At 53.4% G+C, this 19136-nt stretch overlaps 7 protein-coding genes across 7 annotated transcripts; 4 read left to right on the top strand and 3 right to left on the bottom strand.

The window, feature by feature from the left end:
- Nucleotides 1-5: 5 nt before the first annotated feature.
- On the top strand, nucleotides 6-2250 carry TRIREDRAFT_124007 (uncharacterized protein; the record flags this gene model as incomplete). Its single annotated transcript, XM_006969289.1, has 3 exons — nucleotides 6-28; nucleotides 213-423; nucleotides 649-2250. Exons 2-3 carry the CDS (start codon nucleotides 226-228, stop codon nucleotides 2248-2250), a joined length of 1800 nt encoding a protein of 599 aa, XP_006969351.1. The 5' UTR covers nucleotides 6-28; nucleotides 213-225.
- Nucleotides 2251-3220: 970 nt separating this feature from the next.
- Nucleotides 3221-3652, bottom strand: TRIREDRAFT_111915 (uncharacterized protein; the record flags this gene model as incomplete). Its single annotated transcript, XM_006969248.1, has 1 exon — nucleotides 3221-3652. One exon carries the CDS (start codon nucleotides 3650-3652, stop codon nucleotides 3221-3223), a length of 432 nt encoding a protein of 143 aa, XP_006969310.1.
- A 1787-nt stretch (nucleotides 3653-5439) lies between these two features.
- TRIREDRAFT_52337 (uncharacterized protein) lies at nucleotides 5440-6158 on the bottom strand. The gene has a single exon (XM_006969247.1). It carries the CDS (start codon nucleotides 5863-5865, stop codon nucleotides 5476-5478), a length of 390 nt encoding a protein of 129 aa, XP_006969309.1. The 5' UTR covers nucleotides 5866-6158; the 3' UTR covers nucleotides 5440-5475.
- Nucleotides 6159-7841: 1683 nt separating this feature from the next.
- TRIREDRAFT_111912 (uncharacterized protein) lies at nucleotides 7842-8575 on the top strand (the record flags this gene model as incomplete). Its single annotated transcript, XM_006969288.1, has 3 exons — nucleotides 7842-7927; nucleotides 8026-8203; nucleotides 8348-8575. The coding sequence occupies 3 exons, from the start codon at nucleotides 7842-7844 to the stop codon at nucleotides 8573-8575; spliced, it is 492 nt and encodes a 163-aa protein (XP_006969350.1).
- A 116-nt stretch (nucleotides 8576-8691) lies between these two features.
- TRIREDRAFT_29619 (calpactin I heavy chain, calcium ion binding-like protein) lies at nucleotides 8692-10159 on the bottom strand (the record flags this gene model as incomplete). Its single annotated transcript, XM_006969229.1, has 2 exons — nucleotides 8692-9731; nucleotides 9877-10159. Coding segments are annotated over 2 exons (1323 nt in total), but the record flags the coding sequence as incomplete, so codon positions are not given.
- Nucleotides 10160-13217: 3058 nt separating this feature from the next.
- Nucleotides 13218-14545, top strand: TRIREDRAFT_52334 (uncharacterized protein; the record flags this gene model as incomplete). Its single annotated transcript, XM_006969287.1, has 3 exons — nucleotides 13218-13433; nucleotides 13489-13772; nucleotides 13828-14545. Coding segments are annotated over exons 1-3 (1128 nt in total), but the record flags the coding sequence as incomplete, so codon positions are not given.
- Nucleotides 14546-15197: 652 nt separating this feature from the next.
- TRIREDRAFT_69793 (uncharacterized protein) lies at nucleotides 15198-16305 on the top strand (the record flags this gene model as incomplete). The annotated part of the gene is made up of 2 exons (XM_006969286.1): nucleotides 15198-16022; nucleotides 16075-16305. The coding sequence occupies 2 exons, from the start codon at nucleotides 15198-15200 to the stop codon at nucleotides 16303-16305; spliced, it is 1056 nt and encodes a 351-aa protein (XP_006969348.1).
- Between the last annotated feature and the right edge of the window lie 2831 nt (nucleotides 16306-19136).

Here is a 19136-nt window from a genome sequence, read left to right as displayed (position 1 = left end):
TTCAGCCTGAGGAGGATCTGGAGGAATTGTACGTGGACGGATGAGGCTGTGCAAGGCGGCAACGTATAGAGAGCCAATCATAGAGTGCAAGATACCTACATGTACATAATGACCAACTGAATCACCAACGTTCGATAATTCCTTGTTTCTCACTAAATGGTCCAACAATTGTAATGGGTCCCCTCATTGGTCACTGTATGCCCATGTAATAGTGCTCTCGCTGAAATGGAAAAGGTCATCTCTTGCTACCTCCAAGATAGCTTTTTATCGTCTTGGCTTTTACTGTGTACCAGCCTGGGTCTCGGGGTTTCTCGCCCCATGTGTGACCTTCGATGCCGGAGCCCGCCCGGCGGTTTCACCTCTCTCTACCTGACCCAATGGTATCAATCTCGCTCCGCCATCGACCTCGCGCCTCGCATGAAGGTCTGTTGTGTTCTGTCATGATTAGTCCAACCGAAGTCAGCCAGAATACAGCCCGTCGCGGCTGGGTTCACGAGACTTGGCGTAGCCGCCGTTGTGTTCCTCATGCCGCCCCAAGGCTGAATGACCCAGGCTCACATATATATTGCCCAAGGCCTCGCATGCTTGTAAAGGCAAAACTTCTCTTCTGGGTCTTGAAGTGATTCGCCTGTTCGCATCTTCATTCAGCTCCTCAGCCCTCGCAACTTTGCCTTTCTCCTCAGCCAAGACTGCTCAATAACGAGTCGATCATCCTGCTTTCATCTGTCCAACCACTGCCGTTCGTTGCATGGGCTCATGGAGGAGTACAAGTACGAGCCTCTCGACCTGGAGAGTCCTGCAATCCGGCTACTCCGCCTGCATCATGGAGTCGCCAGCGACATATCTTGCGAGCTATTCCAAGCGGAGCTACACCAACGACAAGACAGTGTCTCATACGAAGCCCTTTCATACACATGGGGCTCTTCTGATCTCTCGAAGAGTATTCGTGTCAACGGACATATGATGAAAATCACTCAAAATCTCCATGAAGCGCTGCTACATCTTCGCAAAGAGGATGAAGACCGTATCTTGTGGATTGATGCAGTCTGCATCAATCAAGCCAACTTGAAGGAAAGAGGACATCAAGTCGCACAGATGGGAGATATTTACAAAGAAGCCGATCGTGTGATTTTCCGTCTTGGCATGGGGTCACACGCGACGGATATCTTCATGGAATCTCTGCGGTTGCTGCAACAAGCAAGCACGAAGCATGCTTGTAGGACTTGGTCGCGTTACGACGGCCGCTGGGAGCATCTTTGGGATTCTTCCCGGTCATGCTTGAAGCTGTTATATCCCGATTTCCAGGACTTGGAGAAGAGAGGTCTGGAGGAACTCCTTGGCCGTCCATGGTTTCGCCGGGTGTGGATTCTGCAGGAGGCGGCTTTTGCCCAGGCCGGTATCATCTCTTGCGGCACGAAGTCTATGTCGGCCCGCCTGTTTACTCTTGCTCCTCTGCTCCTGGACATTACTCCAGATGCTCATTGTCAATCTGTGATTGACATCATGCCATCTCAATGGAGAAATGCTTCGTGGTTGAGTGCAAATCGAAGTCTCTACACGCTCTTGGGCGCTTTTGGATGTAGCGAAGCAACCGAATCGCGAGACCTCATTTACGCCCTACGGGGCATATCTTCCGATGTGAGGGACACGGCCATCCTGGTGCCTGATTACAAGAGACCGGAAAGCGATATTGTTCATGAGCTCTTCAGGTATATCTATTCCTGTAAACCGGACCATTTGGAACCTTCACTGCGACCGCAGTCGATACGACACTTAACAACCGCCTTGCACAAGCACATCGATGACCAGTGGTTCTTAAGGCTAGCGCAAAGTTCACTCGAGTGCAACGAGATGGAGGCACTTCTGACGAGGCCCGAACTCACAGTCAGCCAGGAGATCTTCAACGCTGTAGCAGAAACCGACAGAAATGGCAAGACAGTCGAGGTGCTGCTGCGCCGCCGCCGAGAGGAAGTCAGCATCGGCGAGGCTTTGTCATATGCTGCAAAGAATCCCTACGCCGCCGCAGAGGTCTTGGATTGCTGTCTTCAATACGAGAGTCTCGTCATCACCAACAAAGTGTTTGCTGAAGCTGCAAAAAACTCGCAATGTGGCTTGGAGGCAGTTGAATTTCTTTTCACCCTGTCGGCCACAGAATCCAGCATAATGGCAGTCTTGAACGCGGTGTGCCACAATCGATCGAATGATATGAGACAGAAGATTCGGGATCTGGTGCGCCAGATACGGCAGTAACATCACTCACGTATACCTACATGTACCTACTACCTTGGCAAGCAATTCTTATGAACTCCAAGGAATATCCCATGTGTCATTTGACAGACTCTTCCGAAACCATCCGGCTTATTTGATTGCACCCGAGTGGGCCATCATAACTGCCCATAGAGGATGTGTTTAGTGGTCGGGAGTATCTCGACGTTCTCCTCGATCACTGTCCGTCTGAGATTACAGTTACCAAAGATATCCATGTATGATTCGAGTCGCAGCCTGTTCTACCAGCGGCGCGGAGTTACTGTAACTGCTGCTCGAGAATCTACATGTAGCTGTTCATGAACCTCTATCCGCAAAAAATACAATTTGTCACCTTTGCCCCTTACAGTACTCAGCAACCGACCATAGACTTCCTTCGACATCATGGCGGTGAAGCCGTCCCTGCCGTTACAAAGGACGAGTACACGCCAATATCATGCCTAGGGTTACTTATCTGACAAAGGACTTGAGGCGCACTGAGAACAACGTGGAGTGTTTGTAGGTCAAATAGAAGCGGGAGAAGAGCAGCGCACATCTTTGTCAATACTACACTCGACAGAAGCACAGTGTTTGATGGAGGGAGAGGTGGTTATTCTTATGGGTTGTTGCGGGAAGTCATAAGAGAGCCGATGACAACTGAAGAATATCAAATTTGGGTGCCATTAGTAAGGCCCGTCTCGCATGAGGTTTTGCCAGACCAAGAGCGGCAGATGTTGGACTCTGCGGTGCTTCGAGATGCAAGCTCACTGGATGAAAACATGGGAGAGTGATTTTCGAGAAAGACTACATTTCCCCGAGAGGCTACGACCAAAGCCAAAGTTACAGTGCAAGGCGAGGCGAGAAACATTGACGGGGCTGTGTCCAGCTCTTTACATTCGACGCTTTCGATGAATAGCCGTTCTGATTTCCTATGTGTGGAGTACGGAGCCCTGTACTCCGATACTCAGTCGTTCCTCTACAGACAGATTCCTCCACAGTCTGCACCTCCATTGTTCGGATCACAGTCATCCAACGCATCATAACAGTACAATCCCTTCGGACAAGCCAACCCCATGAACCCTCCACAGAAGGGAGCATTCTCGGGAATGCAGATCCCCGGGGCATCGCACGCCATGCCGCAGTTGGGCGGCAGCCGGGGATCGTCCTGGCACCGGGACCCCCGGCGGCAAACGTGCGGCCGGGGCGTGAAGCCGCCGCACTGGTCGTACTTGTTCTTGAACTCGCAGTGGCCCGGGCAGCGGCTGGGGTGAGGGCAGTAGGCGTTGTCGGGGACGCACTTCATGTCGAAGGGGCAGGGGGCCATCTTGAAGCCGCAGGGACGGCCGACTTCGGATTGGGCGAGGGCCAGGGAGGTGATGAGGGCGAGGAGCATGGTTTGGAAGAGCATTTTGATGGTGGTATTTGAAGTGTAGAGTGGTGGCTGGTTGTTTGAAGAGTTGTTCTTGTAAAGATGGAGGGATGATTGAGGAGGAGGTAGATTAAAGGCAGACTAAGGGTCTTATACGTCTTCTGTTGACGCCCTTTATCAAATGGGAGGATTGTATGTAGGATATAAAAGTCCGGTCGTCCGCTTCCAACGGCCGGAAAGAATCGCCCATTTGGCATATCAAGTCGCACGGCGACCATCCGAGACAGGCAGCATTCCACGACACTGCCTCGAGGGTGTCACACAGATTCCCCAACTTCAGAGCTGAAAGCTCTTACATGTGCTCTGAATGCGACTGGAAAGATACATGTTCCGTCTTACTCGACGACCTTTACAAGGCAGGGAGACGTGTCGTTCAGCTCTCCCCCCACGTGAACAGGGAGAAGCTCGTATTAGTATACAATCCCAATGGTGAAACAGAGTGTTCGGTCAAGTCCTTTTGTAAAGCCGATGCCAAGTGTCTCTGGCTGGATTACTTCGTACGAGTGCTCGGGATTGCTCCCTTGCTGCTCTGACGCAGGGCTCATGTGTTGCCATATTGCGTCACGAATCGCGGATGCGCATGGGTTACACAGACTACGTAATTTGTCTGTTGAAGGGATAAGCTTATTTCCCTGGGCTAACGCTTGCATGGCTTCGTGTATTGCCATTGGAGGTATGCGAGAAGAAACGAGCATCGTGGCTGCGGCTGGCTTGGGGCTTGTGAGGCAAGGGGGCTGATTCCTGTGGGCTGATATATGCAGGGCTGAGGGGATCACTTATTGCTCGTACGAGGCTTTGAGCGTAGTACTTGTGAAGTTGACGGGGGAATCTGCTGAAAGGCATATGATCTTTGTTTTTAGAGGCGCGAGAGCAAGTGATTGGGCTTGGCGTGTGACGATAGAGGAGTGGGTTGAGATGTAAGTGGTCGGAGGACAGAGAAAGGATCCTTGGCGGCATCGTATTCTCTCCACGCAAGTTTTGATATGGCCGTTTCGCTTTCATGGCTTCAAGAGATCATTGACTGCATCATCTAGCAGCCTCAATCAAGAGCGAAGTTAAGCAACAGCCTGTGTGTTCACGGTCAATTTCGGAGAGAGAGTCCTCTGCGATTTCCCTTGGCCACATGTACCATTCTAGGGTTCCAATGTGTATCTAGATGGAGTATCAAACTGGAACTTGAATAGTTGAAATGGCTGTTCTAATATACTCCATCTGTTACCGTAAGTATCACAGCGGACATTTTACTCCAGGGATGTACATGGGGTAATACAATGAAGGGCATGAGACAACTTCGAAGACTACATTACCCAACTTAGACGAATGGGGACGTAGACACCGAGAAACATCGACCAAAGCGAAATCCTCTTGATTTGGTTCACTGTTGGAATAGTTGTTGCTAATCTGGCAATAAGCCTTAACATGATGGCAAGGGACTCGTGCCGAAGATGACAGCTGGAATTACCAAAGAGCTAAAAGATAATATAGGGTATGGCATCCCGTCCGACGATATACTACGATTCTGATTCACAGCTGTTGCCTGGCATTGTGGATTTCACGCACGTCTAAGCAAGGTATCGCGGGGGGATTCAGGACTTCACAAAACAAGCTCAGTTAATCCTGTGAATAAAGATTATATACCGTAATTCGAAATTGCAAGAAAGCCGCTCTGCCTATTGCCATGACATAGTCCCATGCGCCTATATTTGCATAAATATCCCCCCTCTATGTTCCATAACCCTATCACATTTTGTTCTTCATCGTCGTTTGAGATGGCTTATCGTCCACCCAGAAACTGTTGTCGCTTAAGCAGACGCAGCGTTGGCCTCCTCGACCCTCTTCTGCGCCAGTCCGCTCAGCTTCTCGACGGCAGCACCCAGGCTCTTGGGATCGGCGCCCTGGATCATGGGCTTGCCGTTGACGGCGACCTGCTGGCCCTCCTTAAAGAAGAGGAAGGTGGGCATGGCGGTGATGCCGTAGCGGGCGGCGACGTCCTGGACGTGGTCGACGTTGACCTTTGCAAAGGCGAGGTGCTTGTCGACGGAGTGCTTGTCGGCGAGGGTCTGGTAGATGGGGGCAATGGCCTTGCAGGGCGGGCACCAGTCGGCGTAGAAGTCGACGGCGACGTAGGTGGTGGAGGCGAGGAGGGCGTCGAGCTGCTCCACGGATTCGATGTGGTGGATGGTGCCAGTCATTTTTGGTGGTGGTGATGCGTTTATTTGGTGGAGGGTTGAGAGTTGAGAGTTGAGAGTTGCTGGTTGAGGGTTGTTGAGTTGTTTGTTTGCGTTCTATTCAAGGAGTTTCGAAAGAGTATCGAGTTGTCTTTGAGCAAGGGGAGTTGAGGCGAGACAGATGTGGAGGATCAGGAAATGTAGGATGGAGAGATTGGTTCGTAAGCTGAAGCTGTTGGCGATGGTGCAATTGCTGTCTAATGCACGGACTGGTATGGAAGTGGCGGGGTTCCGAGTGCGGGCCGCAATTATCCGCAGAATGCCGCAGGCAGTTTGTCTTGTTGAGCTGTTGAGTTGTTTGTGTTGTTTGTCTGTGTCGTTGAAAGGAGATGATAGGCAAGAGTAAAGAGACTCGATGCAAATATATACACGAGGATGGAAAACCATCAAGGTCACAGGGTAATATTATTGCTAAGCATATGCGACATGACAATTGCCTGCAGCGACGTGTGGAATATCCAGCTCGAATTTGATCAGCGAAATCGGCATCTCCGTCCACTGAGATCCATGGATGGGGCATGCTAAGCTGCAACCACTGTAATTCTGCCTGTAATCACTGGGAACTCCCCCGAAGCCGCTGGAAGCAACAAGACGTGTGAGCTGATGCTCTGTATTCCAAATGCTCGCTGATGTCGTCATGCGGCTCGTGCTGTGGCTGGTGACGAGCGGCAAACAGCATGAATGGACTGCACAGCCACATCTATTAGTAGCCCTCTGCTTAGCTCATCACAACCCAACTACCTTATCCTCTCGTACTCAACTTGCCGAGAATGGTGCGGGATGAGCCGAATTTCTGGATTAAAACCAGAGAGCTGACAGTCATCTTTTACATCATGTGGTCTGCATCTGCTGGCCAATTTCGACACAATACAAGATATTCTGAATTGCCTTCAGATGGATCATACTCGACAGAAAGCAGCAGCATATATGGGCTATTGACCCTGTCACTCTCTGCATCGTCGCAATGATTTGCCCCGAGTTGTTCAACACCGAGCTTCGCGCCCACGGAAAGACTCTGCGAGAGGCAGAATCACGGATCACGGCTTACAAACCCTCTGCGCCAACCTTTTTCACTCATTCTGAAGCAGCATTGTCTTGCCTATTAGGGGTTCCGTCTTGGCCCGATACAGCTTCATGCCAACTGATTCTCCTCACAGCAGTACTTTGCGAACATTGCCAACATGAACCATAGCCATGACACGATATGCATCCACATCAAGCCCAGGCATGTTGACTGAACAAACAGTTGCTTAGGAAGCAACTGGAGCTCTTCATGGATCTCTTGACGCTATTCATCCTTCCGTACCGCCGCCATTGGACGCTTCTCTGCTTTTCCCCCATCCGGCCCCCTTGTCTACATGCATATCGCCCGTCTGCCCCCATGCTGCCGGCCCCAGTCCACGGGCTCTCGGCCGTCAACGCCAGACAAATTCCATATCCTCCTCCGGGCCGTCGCAATTTCTGGTTTGCTGGCAGGAAACGTCTCCTGTAGCTTTGAACTGATGATTGTGCCGCTCGATCGCCGACTACTGCCCCTTTTCGACCTTGTGCCGTCCCTGACCGTGTTAGTCTGACTGGCTTCGGGATAGAGCGCAAGAGAGTTTTCCCCGCAGCCAAGCCGCATGGCGACAGATTCGGGATGGATGGCGACTTTTCAGTCTTGATCGATGATGATGTAGGAGCTCTTGCTTGCTAAAGTTGCGATAGCTGCGAGAAACAATTGACGGTGGGGGGTGCGGTTCGCAACTGGGAGATGATGCGCTTGTCCCGGATACGGTATATTTGATGTCGAGACTGAAGATATAAAAATGCGATCTCTCATCTGAGATTTAACAGCAATCAAGGTCTTTCTCAACGCATTGCACTCTATCAATCCTTCTACTTCCTCTTCTTGATCATCTTCTTGTTCTCCTTCTCTTTGACAATCACAGCCATAGAAAATGACTGTCGCCAGCGAATTTGAAGTCGCCAACCAGCAATATGCTGCTGGCTTCGACAAGGCTGACTTGCCTATGCCTCCCGGCCGGTGCGTCTCGTCCACCACTCAGTCTTTTACCTCAAAGCCGAATCTTTAATATTCCATCATCATGTGCTGATAGCTAAACTATTGTGGTGGCATTGCAGAAAGGTATTCGTCTTGACTTGTATGGACGCCCGTCTCGACCCGGCCAAGTTCCTCGGCCTGGAAGAGGGCCACGCACACGTCTACCGCAACGCCGGCGGCCGCGCGGCCGAGGCCTTGCGCTCCCTGATTATCTCGCAGCAGGCGCTGGGCACGCGAGAAGTCGTCGTGATTCATCATGTATGGGAACCATGCCTTTTCCTTCCCACCACTTCACCCGCCCCCCTGATCTCTCTTTTCTTTGTTTTTCTTCTCCTCTTTTAACTCCCTTTCCGCAGCCCAACTCTTGTGCGTACGCAACCGGAACTAACTGCAAACCAACAGACGGACTGTGGCATGCTGATAATCAAGGAGGAGGAATTCCGTGACACCGTCAAGAAGAACACTGGGGAGGACGTCAGCCACATTCCGTTTCTGACGATCAAGGATCTCCAGGAGAGTGTTAGGACGGATGTTGAGCTGCTGAGGAAGAATCCGGCAGTTCTGGATGTGCCGATTTCGGGATACATCTACGATGTCAAGACGGGCAAGATCAACAAGGTCGATGTCTAAGCACACATGGAAAGATGTGAGCATCTCGAGTCAACACAGCATCAAGTCATTCTCCATCACTTCGCGCAAATCATTACCTACACCATAGAATCATTACATGTGTGACATGGCTACTTTTCCCCAATCAACGCAATCATGAGTTCCTCATAGTCTCCGCTCAGCGACTCCTTCAACTGCGTCCCCAGCATCTTGTGGTAATACCGCTGATGCGCCATCTGAGCAGCTTGCAGTCTCGCCTTGTCCCCCCAATACAGTCGCAGAGCCCGGTAGATGAAGAGGCCATGCTTCTTCATCGTCTTCATCAGCGGCGCCCTCAGCCAATCCACATCAGCCTTCCCGCCATCTCCCGCAGCAGACGTCAGGATCCGCAACAGCGCATCTTCCATGTCCCCCCTGAATTCGCGCTCAATGACATCCTGCAGACTGCGATGGTACTTGTGCTGGTAGGCGTCGCTCATGGCGCGCAGCTGGGCGGCGTTCGCGCTCGTAAGGATCTGGGCCACGGCAATGGTGTTTGCGCCGACGGTGCCCTCCGTTGCCCGCTGCAGCTCGGTGACCTTGGCCTCGATGTCCACGGGGACGACCGGTGCGGCGTCTTCGGCGCGGGTCGCGGACAGGACCATGCTGTAGAGGCGGAAGAGGTTGGCGTCGACGTCGTCCTTGATCACGTCAATCAGGTTCCTGCCAGTGACGTGCCTGAACTCGGCAACAATGGCGCTGACGTCGGCGTTGGAGCGGCACAGGAGGACATCCATGAGGGCTTCCTCATCGGTGCCCGCCCGGTCGAGAGCCTTGACGAGAGTAAAGACGTCGTGGGCGAGGGGGCCCCTGAGGAGCGCCAGCAGGACGTCTTCAAACTCGCCCTTTGTCTCGCCCTTGATGTCGCCATTGAGGTCGCGCACAAAGCGGGCGTCATAGTCGTTTCGGAGCTGTTGTAGGGCGAAGGGGTGCTGGTATTTCGGGCTGGCGAAGACGCGGATGAGGGCGCGCTCATCGCAGCCCATGCCCTTCATTGCCTTGCGGAGGACTTCAATGTCTGTGGAGGTGTCGATGCGTGCAAGGGAACTGCGCTGAGAGAGGTCGTAGCCGGGGGAGGCTGGTGTTGAGTATACGTGTATGGGGGCGTTGTAATAGGGCTGCTGGGCTGGGGGTTGAGCTTGGGGGTAGCTTGGTTGGTGTTGTTGCTGCTGCTGCTGTTGCTGTTGTTGTTGCCATTGCTGAGGTGGCTGCTGCGGATAACGTGTGAGTTGGTGATCGACTATGATGATGAAACCCGGGTTATCTTACCTGCGATGGGCCACCGTATTGCTGTTGAGGGTAGCCCGGCTGAGGATATCCGGGCGGCTGGCTGTACGGCTGCGGATACTGCTGGCCATACGGAGGCTGCTGACCGGGCGGGGGAGCGGGATGGCCTTGGTATTGCGGACCAGCTGCTTGGGGGTACTGGTATTGTCCAGCCGGAGGCTGAGGAGATTGAGAGGAAGGAGGAGGACCGCCGGGATATCGCTGGCCCTGATGCTGCAGCGGAGGCGGCGAGCCATAGCCGTACCAGGGCGGGTTCGGGTTCGGGCCCGGGAAGCCTTGCGGGACCTGGTTTCCGTACGGCGGCTGCGGGGGGTATTGAGGGTGCTGGGAGCTCATTTTGGTGGTGTTGCTGATGGAGTTGATGATAAAGAACGGGAACTCGAGGGAGATGTGCTGAGGAGCTTGATTTTTTAAGAGAGTTGAACGACAGCCTCACATCACATAAGGTAGCCTTTCACGTCGCCATTGGTCTATATAACTACCAAGATGCGTACTGATCTATGTAAGAGCATTGGAAGGTTTGTAATGCTGGCGGTCGAGTCTGCCTTGATGCCTCCGTGCAACCTAAAATATCACATAGTTTGGTATAGGACAAGAAAGCCTCGACAAGCGTCAAAGGACCGTCTCTGCGCTAAGAAGCGAGGCTCGGGGTGATTGGAGTACATGCAATCTAACGCTACACAAATGCTGTTTGTCTGGCTTTGTTTGGTGTGGAAAGATATCGGGTCGTGTCCGAATATGGGGAGAAATATGTTTGCCTTGCCGCGGTGTGTGGCAGACCGGTGTGATGAGGGTGCTTCTGTTCTGAGTGGTGAGTTGCGAGATGGAGGAGCGAAGGATGAGAGATGCGGGGAACTTGCAGGTAGTAGGTAAGGTAGGCAGAGAAGAAGAGGGAGTTGGCGGCCTCGCGGGCCAAATTTGGAGCTGGAGGACTTGTTGATTGCGTGTTTGACAGTGGGAGAACTGAAGTGATGGAATGCAAGCCGACGTGAAGATGTCGTGGGCGACGGCTATGAGCGCCACTGAGAGCACTTGAGTTTATCTGGTCGCATCACTCGGTTGCAGTTGGTGACTTCCACGAACAAGGTACATACCTCATGTACGACCGGCTGCGGATGAGCCGCGTACATGTACCTGCTCCTACAGCACATACTTTGACACTGTTAATCGACATGCTTGCCTAATATGTCTTTCATGGTGTGGACTTGCACAGAAAGATGAAGAGAGAAGAGTCAAGCTTGCTAATATTAGACTCGTCGCGCAACGGTCCAGAGTCATGTTCGACCTCCAATACTTGTCGTGGCGGGTACCTTATTGAGGTAAGGTACATGTATGGACCATGAGCCAGTGTCAAGCCCTGATGCCGCTTCCCGGTCGCACGTTTTGGGGCTGTTTCGGACGAGACTTGAAACATGCTCCTTTCTGGGTGTACCCGCCTGTTTGGGGCACTGCTGCAGCAGGGAACTGGACTGGGGTCAAGGAATGGCTTCTAGAAAAGGGTTCATTATCATGGGAGAATGTTTAGATGACATCTACTACTAGTAGTTGGCTTGTGACGGAGAGTCTAGCTGTATGCATGTGAATTTGGATGGGTGCATGTCAAATCGTGCCGTTCCTGCAGCGATGCGATGCGATGCGATGCGATGCACCTCGACAGCTGGAAACGTGCATGATAGTATGGACGTGCAGCAGACGCACAAACCGGTGCACGTATCCGTCTTGAGCTTCAGAGGTCCTGGTCCAAAAAGTCCAGCCTCCACGTCAATCTCAGCGACGGAAAGGGTACCGGCAACGGCATGGCTCTGCGGCAGCTGCGCAAATGGAATTGGATGGATGTCAACATGAGACTTCGGCGTTGCCATCGGTCGCTGCTGTAATACCTGAAGCACTTTGCTCTCTGTCCTTTCAGCCGGGCAGCGAGATTGCGCCGAAAGGTGACCTGAACGTGCTCGTCAGCAGAGCAGCAAATCTGGTACTGCAATCAGAGAGCACATTTCGTCTGTAGATCAGGCCAGGCCAAGATCGTCGAGGCAGTGTCGCCGATGAGGAGCAAGAAAAGGAGAGAACTCGATCAAGCAATCAAGTTAGTCAGTGCATGTCATTGTGACTGGAGTCGAGGTGGAGAGGACTTGAGGGATGATCGCTGAAGATCTCAGATACGAGGTTCTATTTTCGTACCGGATGATGCTTCCAGGAATCCAATCTGGAGCATGTATCTGTGATGAGTAGTTTTTCTGTGATTTTGAAGATGAACATTGACCAAAGTGTCTCAATATCGACCATCCGCCGCTAGGTACAGACTCCAAAGAATTGGATCCAAGCAACATACTTTGGACGGAGCAGCTCGTATTCTTGTCCACGACTCGTATCCAGCACCCACGACACAAACCGGACGCGCAACACTCTCCGATCCTCGCCACTCGACCCTCGTGGTGGTTGGGGCCTCTTCAGGTTCTCCAGCAAAGACCCCAGCCCACGCACCAACCCAGCCCACCCTCGTCCAATCTTGTAGCGGGTACGGATCACTACCTTCTGTAGGGCAGCCCCAGAGCGGCCCAGACACCAGACCAGACCCCCCAAGAGATGGACGGATGCAACTGAAGCCCCTGAGAGAGGCGACGCTCCGGGGCAGCCACACCACTGGCGCCGGCCAATGGGCAGCCCGCGCAGAGCCCGTTACAGGGGCAAGCCGGCGCTAGGCGACCCCCCTGGGCGAGTGTCGCAGGCCAGATGGGCATGACGCCTTCGATTGGGGAGCATCCATGGATGGACGAAGAAAGGAAGGTGGAAGGTCATGTCACTCTCACCTCGCGGCCAGACACAAAAGTGCTTTTCCCGCCACCTCAACAAAGACTACCTTATCTATTCCGTTCGTTCACCTTTTGCTTTTCCTATTGCCTACCTCTTTTGCGGCCTTCCAGCCTTTTTTATGACGAGCCGGCCGTCTCTCGTTAGGCACTCGACCGACAGCTTCATCCCCTCGCTCGCTTCATCCGTCGTTTGCTCTCCCAACTCGGGCTGGCCCTCTCGCTTCTCCAACACCAACATCGATCCCATCGAGCCCATCGACTCTCTCCACACACTCCGTTCTCGCACAAGCACTAGACACGCCGGACTGGGACCGGGATCTGGACCATACGCTGGCTTGTCTGTCTTTGGAATAGGTGCCAGCATTTAGCCAGGGGCCCGCCCAATCGATCCCGCTGCTGTTGGTACATACTGCGTACAGACAACGTGTGGGCGAGGACCATAATCAGCCGTTTCGAGCACACGTGCTTGTTCTCTTCTCTTGCTCGTCGTCTTTTCTTGCTTCTTCCATCTTGCCAATTCTTTCTTTCACCCTCGCTTGTGGCACTCTTGCCTCTTTTTTGACCATTTGTCGTTGCGAATCTCCTCATAGCTGGACCAGAATCGACAAACGACATCATGAACTTTACACGCAAAATCGACCGCGCCATGCAGTGGGCTGGCGAGAAGATGGGCGCCGAGGCCAAGGCGACTCACACCGATGAGTTCAGAGTCCTCGAGGCAGAGATGGATATCCGACACGAAGGCACGTCGTTTTTGTCGCTATGCAGCCAATTGGCTTCCACTGACCGACTTTACAGGCATGGAACGCCTTCAGAAATCAATGAGCATCTACACCAGATGGCTCAACCGCCACTGCGACGCTCTCGAAGACCGAAGCCGCAGCCTGCCTCTCGCTCACCTTGGCCGCACCATGTCCGCCCACGCGGCAGAGCTGCCCGATACCGAGTACAGTCGCCGCCTTGCTGCCATGGGCAATGCCAACGAGCAGCTCGCCGAGCTCCAGACCACCTACCTAGACTGTGCCAATGCCACCTGGCAGCAGCACATTGAGCAGAACCTTGGCATGATGAAGGAATACCAGGTATGAACCGACTTTCGTAGCACTGTTCCGGTCAATTGCTTACACACCCCACAAGGCCGCTCGCAAGAAGCTCGAAAACCGCCGACTCGCCTACGATGCCACCATGGGCAAGATTCAAAAGGCGAAAAAGGACGACATCCGCCTCGAGGAAGAGATGCGCGTCAACAAGACCAAGTTCGATGATAGCACCGAAGATGTCTTCCAGCGCATGCAGGACATCCGAGAGGCGGAGCAGGACACAACCGCTGCCCTGACCTCGTTCCTCGATGCCGAGCTGGAATTCCACGAACGAGCCGCCAACGAGCTGCGCCGCATCCGCAAGTCGTGGGCGGCAGGCGCAGAGTCCTGCTATGCGTCTTCACAGGGGCCGGACCTGGAGCGCATCTACTCCAACATGTCCATCCGGTCGCAGCCCGCCGGACAGGCCGTTCGAAACACCGTCATCAATAAGGAATACGAGGGCGCACCCTCACCGCCCGTCGCCAGACTCGCCCGCACAATGTCAACCCGAGAGCCTCCTCCACCTCCGCCTCCGCCGGCGTCAACCAGGCCGCCAATCATGAGGTCAGCAACCTTTGATACCAGGAACCCGCCCGTGATCCGCGCGAGAGCGGCGTCCAACTCGTTTTCCAGAATGCCGCCGCCCAGCGTTGCCGAAAGCCGAAGCGAAGACATCTTTGACGACAACTCCATCTACAGCGGGGATAACACCCCTAGCTGGGGCGAGCGTAGTGTCAGCCCGGCCACCAGCTACGGCAGCTTCCACGTGAACCAGGTTGCGACAGAGACCAAGAAGCCACCGCCGCCCCCCGTGAACCGGGCCAAGAAGCCTCCGCCTCCTCCTATTCCCAGGAAGATGTCGACCCCGGGATACTGAGCCGGGCGGAGGACATGGGCGAGACCTTGTGAAGCTATGAAAAAGGAAAAAAGAAAAGATTCGGATTGAGACGAGGGAAGTTGCTGTCTTTATTGGACTTAAAACATCTCTCAACGAAGTGATGTGACGGGGAGTTGGCTTTGCAACTCCTTGACTGGATAAAGATGGGTCATATTGGTAGCGTCATTGTTTGACATGGTCAGACTGTTATGGAGTGGAATCCTCTGGAAGGAGGTCATCAGCATTGTGTTTGATATGCGTATAGAGCTGGAGTGGTGCATTTGCAGGCTGGACTTTTGAGCTGAAGTCAACATGAATAGCGAAGTCGAAAGCTGCCCTTAATTTACTTGGCCTGTCATCGTGAGCTCAGCAAGAGCAAAAGCTCCCTAGCACACGGTATGAATTGTATATTTGACACTGTACTGCACGTGCCGACATCTCGAATCTTTGGCTTCATGCTGCTTCCTCTTCTTCTTCCTTCTTCCCCTTGTACCAGACATTCCTCCTTCGCCTCTCCTCTCGCGCACTCATTGTCATCGCACGCCACAATGACGACGGAGGACGACAGATACCGGCAATCTAGCCAATTCCGGCTCTGGTCCTTTTCGCCAACCAGCCTGCGGGAGCTTCGCGTCAAGACCAACGACCTCGCCAAGCAGCAAATCTCCCCGCGGTTCGCACCCGATGCGCAGCCCGAATTCTTGACGCCCGCCGAGGAGGCGCTGCTGGTGCAGTTCTTCACCACGGAGCTGATCCGCGCCGCGCAGTTCTGCGAGCTTCCGACCGAGATCCGATCCACGGCCGCCGTCTTCTTCCGCCGATTCTACATCACCAACTCCGTCATGACATACCCCCCGACCGAGCTGCTCAAGACGTCGCTCTTCTTCGGATGCAAGGCGGAGGGCTACTACATCCGGCTGGCCAAGCTGGCCGAGATGTTCCCCAACACGACGAGCGAGCAGATCCTGGCCGGCGAGTTCCTGCTCTGCCAGGGCATCCGGTTCGCCTTCGACGTGCGGCATCCGTTTAGGGCGCTGGAGGGAGCTATCCTGGAGCTCAGGAGGCAGCTGCCGGAGCAGGAGGGCAGGGTGGCCAAGGCCCACGCGATGGCTCGAGACATTCTCAAGTTCAGCCCGCTGCTGACGGACGCCTACTTCCACTACACCCCGAGTCAGATCATGATGGCCGCTCTGCTGATGGTGGACAAGGAGCTGGTGGATATACTGATCCCCGCGGCTCAGCCTGGGGACGAGGAGAGCCAGCATGTGACGTCGCATGCCGAGATGCGAGACAAGATTATCAAGACGATTGAGAGCTGTCGCGACATGCTGGAAAAGGAGCCTCCAACGCGGATGAAGGAGTACTGGGAGACGGTAAGTTTGATAAACCACACTGTCTTTGATGTCACCAAGCTAACAGCAGCAGCCCGAGTTGGTCAAGTCCCTGAAGCCCCTTCGAAAGAAGCTGCAAAAGTGCAGAGACACGGACAGAGCAGATTTGGTAGCCCTCCAACGAGCGCGACGCGAGCAAGCCACGACAAAAGTCAAGAAGCCGACACCCCCCAGCGACGGGGCCGTCTTTGGGGATGCAGAGCCAAGGGATCCGAAACGGAGGAAGTTGGAGGCTGCCAACGACCTGTTTGGGCCGGCTCTCTGAGAAATACTATACGAGACGCAATTCCGACAATATGCGAGGCTTCACATATATGGCTTGAGTAGCTAAGGGAAGCCTTGCATAAGATGATCTATAAGCTGCACGAGAGCAACTGGCCAATGAAAGCCCCCCGGAACAACTGCCGCGCTTGGCACCATGTGCGGCACTCTTGAGCTCGATGATGCATCTCGAGCGATATTTGTCATATGGCTGCCCCTTGTCACGGCGCAACGTTCCACTTGGTTGGAGGGTTGAGGCACCTGGGGCGCATCGTTTCCTGAGCCACACGTCTTCATAGTTGGCATGGAGCGAGCTCGAGTACACACACCATGACGCTGCAGCTGGCAAGCAAAGTTGTCAGATCCGCACCCTGACCAACTCTGCGGAACACGGATGCAGGCCGGTCGAATCCGGGCACAGCATCGCAGGGCTGTCTGCCATGGCATGTCTTGGTGCTGGTTTCTTCGGGGTGCATCATGCTCATGGGCGGTGCCCTGGGGATTCGGGCCGTTTCCCGAGCTCCAGATCCACGAAACACACTGAGCTCAAAGTCTACAGGCCGTGAATGTCTGCAATGGCCACGGCCTCTTGACCCAGATTTGAACAATGAGGAGGAGGGAGACGTAGCAGATGTGTACTCTTACACATGGAAAGATGATGGTGTTGCAGCCGTGCCGTGCATTGGAGGACGTGGCTACTCTCGCAGCCGCTGTCCAGTTCAGAGGATCTTGAAAACATACGACAAGTAGGTAGCCAAGGGGCAGTTTGGACGAAGCGGCCGTCGGGTAATTTGCACATGCCATGCTGCACACCCGATGGGGCGCTGATTAACCGCCTGACGGAGAAACGATGTTATGTTTGCTTACAAAGAGATGGCCAGTAATAGAAAGGCTCTCTATAATAGAACCTCGGTCTTCAGCCTTGAAGCTTTTGATGCATCGAGAAGTGAATGTTGTCTTTGTCTAGCTGTTAGTCGTACGCTTGACTGTAGAATACATGGTGAAAACGAGAAGGGGTCGGCGATGACGGGTTGTTGAAGAACGTTCGGCTCAATGAATTTGGGAACTGGTTTACGAGAAAGTAGCACAACTCCTCGTAATGGCCCTGGCTTGAGCTGCTCCAGCTTTGGTAATCGACACGAGGTTCTTGCATGCACTCTAGAGTACTCGTAAGAGCAAGTGTCTGAACTAGGGGAGTCTCGGCATTTCGCGGTTGTTGACAACAAACAGGGCGCCTGACGATGACGGGTGGAGTTGTGGCGAGTTGTGGGGAGGCCGAAAAGAGAAGGTCCTGTTGATTGTTGTAATGGTGGCTTGTTCGGTCAGGAGGATATTACTCGGAGAAGGGTTATATATGGGTTTTTGTGTGCTGATGAGGTGATGAGTTGATGGGAGATGGACTGGTGATACTGATTGGTGGAGTAGCATTGAACAACCCCTGGAGGCATCATACTAGCATTGATTACTGCAAGTAGGCTGTTGTTTTGGTTATAACAGGAGGAGGATTTCACGGTTGCATTAGACATAACATATTATGCGTTTTCTTCTTTATCACTGTAGAAAGTCGGGTGGGAATATGCTTGTTGTATGCTTGTTTGGACGCTTAAATCTGCACTAGTCGGACAAGGGGGAGGAGGGGGCTCAGCAACTTCTAGCTTGAGGTTTAGTAGTTGAGCTGTTGTGTGTCTAGAGCTGGACCTTTTGCCCATGGGGATTGGTGGACGGAAAAATCACATCCGGAAGGGAAACGAGTTCCGTTCCGCTTTGAGCATGGCGTTGTCCTTGTCTGTTGTCATGGTTCGGGCGTCATTGTGACTGGAGCCCCGTGTGTTGATGCCGCGTGGGGGAGAAGGGAGCGGGGTGGAGATGGGAGTGAGGCGGATGAGTCCGCTTTGTTCGTTAGAAGAGTGAGTTGTTGACGTTGACCGAGGCCCGGGACGTCTTCTTGAAGGTACCTGAATGATGACCAGAGAGTAAATGTGGCGTGGTGTTTAGAGGAGAGTTAGTTTAGCTGTAGACGGCCGAAGGGGGGTAAGGGAACGAAGTGCAGAGCATAGAATGTTTCCACAGAGTCAGTCAGTCATGACTCCTGCCTTGCCAAGTCCAGGACAACTTGATGAGAACAAGAGACCAATGGCTCAATACGAGTGCTTGTAAGCCCCGTCTAGACTACTCTCTAACGATCGCAACTATGATGCCCCCCCCCCCTTCTCCATTGTGAGTCCCATTCTCTCCATGGCCCGATTAGGCAAGTTGTTGAAACCGGCAGCTGGGTCACGATTCGATGGACTCTTGGCAAGGCCGCGCCCCGGGAGTCTGCCTTGGCGTTGGTTTTCCGTTTCTTTGTGGGGGAGTATTGGGGGATCGCTTGGATTGTTTGGAGGAGCATTAAAGCTGCCTCCCAAGGTGAGAGTAATTGAGGATTAACAACTGGTAGAACTCATTGAAGAGCTTCTGATGGTAGATGGGGAACTGATTTGAATCACTTGTCATCGGAGCTTAGTTGCTGTTATGCCTGCACAACTGGAGTCGATTTGATTGAAGCAGCATGATGATGACCACATGTCAAAGCAATAGCAAGAGCTTGACGTGGAAGAGCTTGAATGGCGGCCGTGTTGTCGACGTCTCACCGATCGTCACCTCCAAACTACCCCCCTTACGGCATGGATCGACCAGTCTCCAAAGCGGCAGCGGGAGCCGGAGCAATGGGGATAGGGCCGATTGAGCTGCCCCGGTCTCGATTTGGCAGCTCGTGAATGATTTGTGCCTGGACGTGGTTCGAGACTCCTCTGTTTGTGTGGCGAGAGCATGTGCAGCGGTGCAGCTGAGCGGAGG

Source organism: Trichoderma reesei, assembly GCF_000167675.1.
Source record: "Trichoderma reesei QM6a unplaced genomic scaffold TRIREscaffold_30, whole genome shotgun sequence".
Classification (NCBI taxonomy): Eukaryota; Fungi; Ascomycota; class Sordariomycetes; order Hypocreales; family Hypocreaceae; genus Trichoderma; species Trichoderma reesei.
The sequence above is the reverse complement of the archived record's forward strand: the minus strand, read 5'-3'. Positions and strand labels throughout refer to the sequence as shown.

Excerpts from the sequence above, each read along its gene's own strand:
- TRIREDRAFT_52337 (XM_006969247.1), bottom strand. The coding sequence starts at position 5,865 with ATGACTGGCACCATCCACCACATCGAATCCGTGGAGCAGCTCGACGCC.